General features: G+C 44.3%; 1 protein-coding gene across 5 annotated transcripts in view; it reads right to left on the bottom strand.

Moving 5' to 3' along the window:
- LOC105029144 (IQ motif and SEC7 domain-containing protein 1) overlaps positions 1 to 12075 on the bottom strand; it is a 174811-nt gene that overhangs the window by 69702 nt on the left and 93034 nt on the right. Inside the window, exon 1 of one of the 5 annotated variants that reach the window (XM_010902333.4) lies at positions 8563 to 8851. The exons of the other annotated variants lie outside the window; for them this stretch is intronic. Within the exon in view, the coding sequence (XP_010900635.2) occupies positions 8563 to 8702 (140 nt within the window). The 5' untranslated portion in view covers positions 8703 to 8851. Of the gene's footprint in view, positions 1 to 8562; positions 8852 to 12075 lie in introns of those variants that run through there. 5 annotated transcript variants of the gene reach the window in all.

The following is a 12075-nucleotide window of genomic DNA, read 5'->3' on the forward strand; positions in this document are numbered from 1 at the left end:
TTTCTGCAGCGCAATGAGAGATGGGAGCATCCACTGATTAATTGACACACACACCAGCCTAATGGATACATGCAGCCTATGGTATGTGGACGAATAACAACAAATTGCTTGTTTATGCTGTATCTGATACTGCAAGGTATGCTGAAAATAATGCATTAACTGATGTCATCATGTAATGGCAATAACGCACTAACTGATTCAATACTGCTTTCCGAAGACAATGCATTAACTGATGGCATATCAGGTAGTGAAGATAATTCATTAACTGATACTATTCTGCTTTCTGATGATAATGAATTAACTGAGGCCATATCACATACTGGAGATAATGCTTTAACTGATTCTATATTGCATACTGTAGATAATACATTAACATGTGGCATAGCACATCCTGAAGATAATGCATTAACTGATGCCATAACACACCCTGAACATAATGTATTAACCAAAGGCATATCACATCCTGAAGATAATGCATTAACTGCAAGTCTCTTACTGTACAGTTATCGTGTTGAGTATAAAACCAATGGCCTCTGGTTATTGGATATAGCACAGCTCAAATTACTTCAGACTGACAGAACCTGGAACTAAGACATACAGTAAGAATACAACATACAGTAGAAATGCCAGGCTTCTCCAGATGTCAGAGGCATGTCAAATGACACATCCCGAACACCTCTGACCATCCCACTTCATTTAGGGGCAACCTTTATGACAAACACCTGTCTTTACTGGAGCAAGAGAACACTGCTCGCTCCGCGTCCGCCCAGACTAGAGTCACGGTGAAACGTCCAAAGAATGACCCGGAGTGACATTAACAGCGCTGTGTGTTTCGGAGGCCCACCAAAAGACAGTGTCATTCTCAGAGGGACATTGAGAACGGCTTCTTTATGGCCATGTCAACATAAATCTGCTGGCCCTGCAGACTGAAAGTCAGTAAAGGGCACCCAGTGGCGTCAGCAGAGCCATCAGTCAGAATAAATGAGCTGACACTCCACGCTGTCTGACAGGCTCTGGTCGTCTCCCTGTTGTACAGTGACCTGCCATCTGCTAATACAGTCTCATGTGGAATATTGTAGCGGTGTGAATTCCTATTCTCCTTAACAATCCTCTATGCGGGAGAATCCCAACATGGCGGCTGGCCCGTTCACCAAGAGGGACGTTTGAATGCGATGTCGACAGACGGTCAGAGAGGAACCCTGTCTGTTGAGAGCGAACCAACAGGTCAGCACTATTCTATTGGATAGGGCATCCTGAAGTGGGAGGAGGGGTTCTGGCTTCAGGGGCAGAGTGGGAGATGAGATAAGACGCAGTGGTCGAGCATGGGCAGTAGAGGTTGGAATGGAAAAAGGGTGAAAAAAGAGAGAGGGAGAGAGAGAGAGTGAAAAGAAAAAAACATGGAGGAAATAACGAAATGCTTGCGGGGGAAGAGATGGTATTTTGCCAAAAGAGAGAACAGGGAATTAAAGGATGGAGGGAAGCTGGAGGTTTGAGGTATCTGTGATAATGCTCAGTCTCTCATATTACTAATTGTGTTTTTTTCTGGGTTTTTCTCACCTTCTAACCAAAAGACATCTGCAAAGCCCTCGCCCAGTGAAAGGCAGTTAGAACAGATGCCTTAGAGGTGCACTCCCCCTAGTGGCAGCCAGCATTAGTCTTCTGGCCAAGGTGTATAGCTGCATTACCCACTGCGTTCCCTCCCCCATTTTCTTTCAGTCCAGAAACATACTACATACATGCTGCACCATTTAACCTTGACTTATGAGGGTACAACTGCACAATATAGCTGAATTCATTAAGCTGTTTCTTCTAATTCCTAAGGTAATTCCTAAGAATGACCAGAATTTGTTCATATCCAAGCCACAGATGAGACCCCTGGAATGGGGTATTTTTTTATATTTGGACAAACAGATATATGTAATATTCTCTATTGACAGAAAAAAGGAACCTAATTTGTAATGACACAAATCAGGTTACCGACACAATCATTTATTCATCAACAATCTAAAGAAATAATTCCATAGTGTAGTTGTTTTGCGTAGCTGTCTAGTAAACTCTTAAATTGACTGGGAGGAATTTGCATTTCTGTTATTATTTTAGCATAAAGGCATAACAGCGTTTTTTGGGTGTGATTTGTTAAACTGGGTTACCTTCATCGATGAATGTGGTTGGAATTTAGCTCAAATATCCACAATATCAAATATGTAACAAAAAAGAGCACACATGACTGTACATGTGTTCTGTATGTATGACCCAATCCGAGGAAGGGAAGAGGGAGGATTGTCTTACAGGGTTATGTTAGATGGGACAGGAGGTTACTGTATAGAAGGGCATGGAGATGCCAGGAGCAGAGCCACGGGGAGATCCTCTTACAGTCCAATCTCTCCCATCAAAGAGACGCTCCAGCTGTTCAGCCTCCAGACGTCAAGCGACGTCAAACCAAGAGGAAACGCAGGGGGGAGGACAGAGAATGGAGAGTAAAAGAGTGGGGAGGAGGAAAAGGGGGAACGGGGGGGGGCAGACAAAAGTTGAAATGTGATAGAGGGCATGAGCAATTGCATGGCAGAAGGTAGGAGTGTTTAAAAGGAGAGAGCAGAAAGCGAGAGGAGAGCTTCAGTAAGGACACCAGGGGGGATGTGTATAACGTGCCCCCCCCCCTTTCGCACTAGCTTGAAGGCTGATCCTTCATCCTGAGACAGCAGGGGAACAGAATACAACCTCAGACACCAGACCCCCGACAAAGAACATACAACATACGTTACAGGAAGTTGTTGAGATTTTCACCCTTATGAGTGCAGAGCTATAGCTGCTGTCTTGATTTAGTGTCTGATAACGGACAGTGATTTGACTCTGTCCGATGTGGAGAAAATGATTGGGAAGATATTGTGTATGACAAATACACTTACAATTCTGGATTTTCCCAGCTACAGAAAGGTTATCGCAGTTCAAAGGTTGTCAAAAAGAAAACAGACACACTGGATGTAAACGGACACGTTCAGTACCTAAAAAGGGTTTCAGTCGCAGTACAGGGGAAAGAAATATGCTAATGTAATCAATGTTTCTGCAACGTTTCACTGTATGTAAATATATCCCCCATGAATGTGTATCTTTGGCTCTGGGTACAGGCGCTCACTGCCACCCTTCTTCACCTCAGTGCCCCCCATGCCCCTGCTTTTGGCAATGTTAGGAGCCTGGTTATGCCTAAACCACTAGAATTTACCACTGAGCAGACGACAGCTCCCTGAAATATACTCCTGAGAGAACAAAAGCTCCCAGCGGTAGATAGAGCTAATCTGTGCCCTGAGCATTTTTCCAAACTGCCCCTGTCCAGTCCAGGGCCGGTACTTCAGTTACAAGCCCAGTAGCAATCACATTCAGAGACTCCAGCTCTTGCATGGATTGTCTGGAAACACACTCGGCTCGGTTCAGTTTCAGACGATGGAGCTGGCCAGCGCTGGTCTGTTTCTAATTTAGCCAATTTGTCATTGTCTTGGCAAGGCGACATTGAGGTAACCCTGTTAAACAAATGCTGGTAACAGGAACGGTGGCCATTTTATAGTCAATCCAAGGAGTGAAGTCGAAATTCGAATCACGAGTTGAACATTCCTCAGGAAAATAAGGTTTACATGCTGACTGAATTTAAATGGAATATCTGGAACACATTGGGCACCCCTGCTGTCGTAGCGTGATCCGTTCAGCAACCTCACCCCAAGGACATTGTGCACTGCCTGGCACGGCCATCAATGGAAACCAGCTTTAATGGGGGTGATCCTAATCATACTACAGGAGTGACCTTACTGAGTTATTTATCATCTTTTCATTCCAGCAAATCAAAACACCATTAGTCAACCCTGAACCAACCACATATTAAAAAAACAAGCAAAACAGCTAGGGGCATACAACAGTAAATGCAATAAGCTAACTACTGTAATTGCATAATTTCATACCAGTTAACATGAAGCAGTGAGTGTCTTTCTCTGCCCAGAGTCGGCGTGGAATTGGTCGACAACAAAGACACTGTGGCGACCGGTGCTTGGTGTGCCAAACACGTGGAAGAGAACCGGCCAGAAGACCTTCTCAATCATTTTCAATTGGCCAATGAAGGCCAGGTTTGACGTTTTATTCCACAACACCTGAGTTTTCGGACAGAACTGTCAGGGAATTAGATGATGCTTTTAATGACCCTGTTTGGTGGACAGGTGGAAAAAGCCACCAGGGCGCTGACCTTTCCATCACGCCAATGTAAGGGAGCTTCCAAGACTAACAGTAATCCCCGCCATTCAGATCTAACTATCAGGAATATCAGTACCTAGAAGCGTGACAAAAACATCAACCCGTCTATGCGCTAATCCCGAGATTTCATCCATGATCCTCAGAGACTGATCCGTATTAACGGGCGAGGCATTGCATACGCACAATCGACCCGGGCACAGGAGTTGGGTCAGAACAGTCATGGGTAAGGTATCGGGGGGCAGGTTCCGTCATGGTGTCCACTACACCCTGTGTCCGTCAGACGCCGGCGGATGTGGCGCAGGGAACAAGCTGACGACAGGCCCTTGCGCTCATGCAGAATGTATCTGAACGTAAGCCTGCGTGTGTGTGTGTGCGCACGTGTGTGTACGTGTGTGCGTGTGTGCGTGCAGGCGCGTGTGACTAGCAGGGCTATAGCAACATTCCCCACATGCTGACTAGATGAGTTATGACAACTGGGGCCAGGCAGTGAGAGTGACATGCTTTACTTAGTCATGGTCTTGCGTAACAGCCAACAGTGAACACGTGGGTAAAATACATTCCCTCGACGCTTTTTAATCACTCCGTGGTCACTTCCACTTGAGCCAATTACGGGAGTTTAAATTCAAAGAGAACGCACGCTTTCGGTCCATTCTTTCGAATTGAAATTCTACTCGGCGCGTCATCCAAAGTACAGAGCGCAATTGGATCTGAGCCGAACACCGGCCGTGTCGGCGCGTGTCGTGCAGGCTCTCTCTGGCTGGGCAGACATGATTGGTACATTGCGTTGCTGCCGTGTTTCTCGTACTACAACGGGAGAACCGAGCTGCCAGTATCTGGCTGAAACGGTGACGCACTCTGTTCTCTTCATCTGCCAGCCTGTCCCGCACGGCACTGGCATCATCGGGACAGAGGTTTACCAAGGCCACATTGGCTAATAACAATGCCTGGGCATTCCTGCATCCTCGCCTAAGCCTCGCAGCTCCATAGGGGACTCCAAGAGCCTTCAGAGAATCTGTGACATTATTCAAATGATGTAAAATGTCCACTGCTTATCTCAACGCTTTATTTCAATAGTGCAGATTTGGGCCAGCATAAGAATGAAATGTAATACTAAGTATTAATGGATATTAAATCCAGGAACTCATACCGCCTGTATGTTAAAACAACTGGCATGACTCTTAATAATAATTTCTAGCTCACAGAATAAGCATGCAGAATAAGCATGCTTCCCATCTATTTCATGATGTGAAATACAAATTGTTTGCGTGACAGGAAATATCTCAAATATATTTTTAATAAATGACTAATCCACTGACTAAAGTCTATCTGTACACTCTGAACTTGGAGCTGAAAACCGCTAGCCGGGGAAAAAAGTGATTTTCGGGCTGGGCAGCAACACTGATGTAAAGTATTTCCAGACCTTCCACAGGCAGCCAACCCCTAAAGGGCCGACCCTGGTGATCATTGCTGTATGTCTAGCCCTACACTGTTCACCAGGCATGCTGTTTTAAGATGCACTGTGGAGTACAATTATGTGCCCCAAGATCATTTCAGACGAATTAGGTCATCCAATGCTTTACCACATCACAAGTTTTGCATAATGTGAAACAGTAATACTAATATAAGTAAATTATTATGTAAATATGATATATATTTCTCATAAAACAAATTCTCGAAAAAACACTACAGATTTGGAGTGCTCACGATCCTGCATTTTTTTACGTATTTAGGAATAGCTCATTTAGAGAAGTCATTTTTTTTCCTGGGCATGTAGCCAAACTTCGATCCCTAAATCCCTCTGCACAAGGAGGCTATTAGTATGATGACTCAAAGACTATTGTCCCTGTGACCCTTAGCCCAGCACCTCATATATCTACCTTACAAACCTTGTACCACATATCCACATTTCAAACATAGGACTAGCACCTCGTACAAAACCAGGTTCCTTGGCTGTCCTTGTAGATTAAAGCTCTTTCGACTCCAAGGAGAAAGTTTTTTTGGTTCCACTATATTGGAGCAAGAAGGATTAACCAGGAATAAAAAAATTGTTCCATGTGAAACCAAAAAAAGGGTCCACCACAGAAAAAGCCAAAGTATCACAGGGGACGACTGTTTTTAGTGTCTACTTACCCATAACTTAGGCTAACGCCTTAGGAACAATAGGGCTTTCCTTCATGAGGAAGAGGGATTCTTCATTGAAATTCTGGAAGAAAACCAGCCTGACATTTCAACAACAGCATCATCCAACTCAGTCTCCTAATGAGAGGGGAACTGGCACCCTGAGCCAAACACAGATTGTCAGAGTAGAGCAGACACATTTGTGTCAATTTGCATCTCTATGCGCCTAAAAAAAAACAAGACACTGCAATTTCATATGACACAATGCATGTGTGTACCCACGTGTATGTGTGTGTGTGTGTATGTGTGTGTGTGGTTTGAACTGAATCCCTCCTCAAACTGTGACCCACTTCACCTTGAACGGGTCATGTGACATCTGCGTCTCATTTAAAGTGGACACTTGATGACCAGTAGAGTGGGCCGGCTGGTACTGAATGGTGTGAGGAACAGACAGAGATATGCTGCTAATTAGTCCATGCATACAAACAGACATTTCACTGTAGCGGTCGAGGCCTGATGGAGGATTACGACATGAACGTTATTAATGCAGAAAACACATGAAAAACCTTGTGTGGTAATACTGTGTTGCAAACCTGCACTGCCTATGGGACCGTGTCAAGACAGAGCAAAATAGGATACACCATAGGCAGAACTGGATTCCTGAGGCCTCAGCGTTGAAGTGAAACGTGTGCATAACCACATCACTAGTGAACACAGCTGAAACGTGTGCATAACCACATCACTAGTGAACACAGCTGAAACGTGTGCATAACCACATCACTAGTGAACACAGCTGAAACGTGTGCATAACCACATCACTAGTGAACACAGCTGAAACGGGTGCATAACCACATCACTAGTGAACACAGCTGAAACGTGTGCATAACCACATCACTAGTGAACACAGCTGAAACGGGTGCTTAGGTGTGCAATGAGTACACAAGTTTGGGTTAATTCCACTTGTCTTTTTGCAGTCATTCCAGCTCCGTGTGAAGTCATGATAGTCTGCGCCATTTTGTGAAATTATGAAAAGTTAAATGATTATAAGTACTATATAATTAGTTCTCTCCCAACTAACTGTATAGTCACTCCCGCTAAGGCCAAATTCGATTGGTTGGCAGTGGTTATGCTAGAACACAGATGTTAGTGTAAATGCCAGCACGAAACAAAAATAGCAACTCAAACACACCCCTGCTACCAAAGACAAGGCAAGAATTGCAACAAGACAGGAGGGAATGTTGAGTATATGACATTGGAATATGATATGATTCCTGAATCCTTTCAAAGATCTTAGGAGAGATGACACAAGGATAAATTCAGCTGAGGTAGCAGCAACACTGAACTGGTGAGACAAACATGAAGCAAATGGTGACGAAATGAACAATGACGTCTCTAAAAATAACATCCACAAATACACTACCAGGACCAGACATTCTTAAAGGCCCAGGCCAGTCAAAAACATGATTTTGAAACCGCTTTTTGTAAGAGCAGTTTGAAAAGTTGATTTGGTTATATTAGACCAGAGATTGTTATCTGAGTAAGAGGGAGGAATATAAATCATCCGATCAGCTAGGGCTGTATATGTAAATATCCTCAAAAGTCTTGTTTGTGTTTTTCATCACATAAACAGATACATATACAGACACACACAAAACACATACGTCAGAGCTAGGAGGGGACAAAACACGCTAGCTGTCACAGGATCAGCCAGAAATGAGTCATATTCTCCTAGTCACAGTGTCATCCCAGACAATCAAAAAAAAAAAGTCAACCCACCCAACACAAACCAGCCATCATCCCTCATCACATCTAACAGTTTTACCAGTATGGCAATGAGGAAGAATTACCCATAACAGACACAGAAACACACGACTCCTAGAGAGGCACGTCTACCACACACCAAACAGACTGTGGTCATTAATAACATTAATAAGTTTGCACCCAGAGCCACGGACCATCCCATCTCCAGGACAGGGTGAGGACAGGAGAAGGGAGGACGGAGCGAGGTCTGGTCAACGAACGCCCGGGTGGGTGACTCAGCACAAGCACACGAGACACCGCAATAACAACACGCCACACACCGCCACACACCGCCACACACCGCCACACACCGCCTCCCAGCCAACGGGTGCCACCCCCAACACCCCACGGCCACACATGGCCCACCCTGCCTGTATGCCACGGCATTCCCAGGGGCTGTGTTCTACTCACATGTCGTATAGACGGTAGGACATGGCGGAGCCGGGTCTGTCCGGGTGAGACCTGGCCCCGGGCGGCGCGCTGGACTCGCTGCGGGGCCGCCTCGGGTCGGTGCTGCTCACCACCGCACGCCATACGCTCGGTTTGTCCATGGTCCGGCTTGTCAGCAGTGGGACTCGGGTCTACGGGATGGACAGCGTGCGCACACGGACTCGCACGCTCGCTCACTGACACACACTCTCTTTACTCGCTCAGTCACAAGCGGCCAGCCAGAGAGAGCTCTGACTGGGATGTAAGGAGAAAGATCTGCCAGGCGGGCGGGGGTTGTCCAATCTGAGAGCAGTGCACCAGGGGGCTGCCTGTTTACCACTGATAAACAGCTTTCATTTACCGCCACGCTGGGTGATAATGACTCAACGCCAGCTAAGGGCTGAACACTTGATGGAAAGCCGTCTAAAGCATGAGGATGACCCACAGGAGGAATAACGTTCCTATTTTTAAGTCTTTAATGCAAACAGGATCCCGTTCTTGTCGTCCCCGCACCCCCCCCACTTTTACTCGCTGTAGTACAGTCCACAGCTGGGCCACCTGATTGGCCCGCTGGTCTCCGTGGAAACAGGAGGATGTGTTGGAGGTAGGGCTCATCTTTCTGTCTCCGTATCTATCCCCTCCCTTCCTCTCTACTCTCGATCCCTCGTCGTGGAATCAGTGAGTTTCCTATCCGCTGCACCTCGAACTCATTAAGACTAATGAGGGATTGTCCAAAAGTCTAGCTCGTCAGGTAGGGTCAATTCTGTTCATGGGTCTATAGGAAGACAGGCATCTGCTGTGTGGCTTTGTAGTGTCGTCTAACAGATGACAATTCCCTTATACTGACAGAGAAAGAGAGAGACAGACAGACAGATACAGAGAGACAGGCAGATACAGAGAGACAGGCAGAGATACAGGGGGAGGGGGAGGGAGAGACAGAGAGAAAATGGAAGAAAAAGAATGGAAGTGTGAAGACCGGCTGATAAAATAGTGAAGATGCAATTCTTATGAGGTTAGTGACTTCCGATGTTCAACACTGCAAATCAGCACCACCCAGAAATACTGGGCTTACACAGACATTGCATCATAAGGGAGGTTGGTTGACCCCACTCAAACAAAGAGAGGCTTACATGTTTACCATATACATGTATAAAAAGGGACTAGACACATTTGGTCCATTTTAAAACGAGCCACCTCAATGAAACTCTACTTTGTTGACCAGGGAGGCTGGGGAGAAGACAATAGATGAGCTCTGAATGTGAGCTGGAGAGCCTCGGCTGTGCTAATGTTGTCGTTACAACCAGGTGATGGGTGACAGCTCTCATCAAGACCCTACACATCGACCCAGAGGGCCATGGGAGTTTAAAGGAACCACTGAAAACCATAAAGAAATGAACCACCATTTCCTTCACTTCACTTCACTTCACTTGACTGTCACAGATGGAGCCAATAAAAGGTTGCTATGGTCTGGATTCTCCAGGGATGATTGATTTAATTCTGAAAAGGTTCTATGGCAAAAAGAAGCCCTTGTGGTAAAAAGGAAAGGCCTTGTTGAAAAAGAAAAGATCCTGTGGGTGAATAAAAACAGTAGTGTTGAAGGTCTTGTGGTTAAAGAAAGCTCTTGAGGTTAAAAAAAATAGATGTTGTGGTAAAAAAGAAGGTCCTGCGGTAAAAACAAGAAAATGTCCTGTGGAACACAAAGAAAAAGTCCAATGTGGTAGAAAAAAAGGCTGTGTTGTAAAAAAAACAAAAGAAAACACCCACTATAATTTGCTATACCAGGAGGAAGTTCGATATCTCAGAAATGAACACGGACGGCTCTCCCTTCAGCCAAATAGTTTTCCACGTGATCACCACAGACCACATGAAAAAGACAAGTGACCCTCCCCCATACCTCAAATAATAATTAAAACCAGCGCTTCATTTGTAAATTGCGAGATGCCATAACAAACATAAGCTCAAATATGACGGAATTAATTCGTTTTTTGCATCTGGCAAAGAGGTTGCACACGTGCCAATAAAGTCCGGGTAGAAAGTGCCCTTTTGTAAATGCATTTTGTAAATGTTATGTCATTTCAAATGAGACTGAATAATCACGTTTAATATAAATTATCAAAATTATAGGCTACTTTGACACAAAACAAGAATCTAAGAACTATAAATGACCAGGCCTTGAATCCATGAATACCTTTGTCTGAGGTATGTGGGGAAACATTATATTCCACAATATGAGGGAAGTACAGTCCTTAATAACAAGCTTTCCAGTTTCTGACTCAAATGTATCACTAAGTTGTTTTAACACAAATATATGCGCCCCCATTACATGTCTTATCAGGAGTGGGAAATATTGTGCAAAACATTGACAACAAAAATCTATATTTTACTAACACCAGAGTTTGGCATTGGGGGATAGAGTGTTTATTTCACCAGCCACACTGGCAGGTATTGACACATGGCTCCATACAGTGTTTCAATCACTTTTTTGGGATGTAAAAAATAACTCCGATATCAAGTATGCAAGTTGTGATTTATAGCAAGAAAGGTCAGCCACCAACGCTTTCAATGGATTTCTGAAATGTATTTTAATAGCTGTATTATTTCAAACACGCATACACACAATGACGTCAACAATGTGTGCACTGTATGGTACTGGCGTAGACTACTGGAGCGCAAAATTGAAAGATTAATCCCTAGCGCAAGAACGTTTTACCTGAGAACCACCTGATATGAGTTGGTCGGGGGTATTTGCATAGTTGTGTTCAGTGAGAAACATTAATAAGCTCATACTTTACATTACCATGCGAGCTCATGAATTTACAGCTCCAGAAAAAATGAAGAGATCACTGCACCTTTTTCATTCCTTTCCAAAAAAACACGAAAAGGAAGGTTTTGAGTTTGGAACAGAACCCTTCTGTTCCTCACTCAAAACCTTCCTTTTCAACCTTTTTGGAAAGGAAAGAAAAAGGCACATTGGTCTCTTCATTTTTTCCGGAGCTGCATTTCAGAAGGCCTACAACTGTAGCAGGCTAACTGCGCTTTTAATCTGTTGCAAGGCGACTGTTGCATCTTCTGTCAAGTTGGTGATGGACAGAAAGGTTGCCAGTTCCCATGCATTTGTCAACATATCATTTCACATGTCCAGTTGGCATCATACTTTTAGCCCTAACAATCACATCTTAATTTCAGCAGTCACAATCACATCTTAATTTCAGCAGTCACAATCACATCTTAATTTCAGCAGTCACAACCACATCTTAATTTCAGCAGTCACAACCACATCTTAATTTCAGCAGTCACAACCACATCTTAAATTCAGCAGTCACAACCACATCTTAATTTCAGCAGTCACAATCACATCTTAATTTCAGCAGTCAAAACTACATCTTGATTTCAGGTGTCACAAAACATATCCAGCCTTTCTCCCTAATTTAAGAAGCCTTAGCATGGAGTTTTAAATAAACATGTTTTAATTCACCATGAGACTTAATAACTAGC

Source organism: Esox lucius, chromosome 12, assembly GCF_011004845.1.
Source record: "Esox lucius isolate fEsoLuc1 chromosome 12, fEsoLuc1.pri, whole genome shotgun sequence".
In the NCBI taxonomy this organism is placed as follows: Eukaryota; Metazoa; Chordata; class Actinopteri; order Esociformes; family Esocidae; genus Esox; species Esox lucius.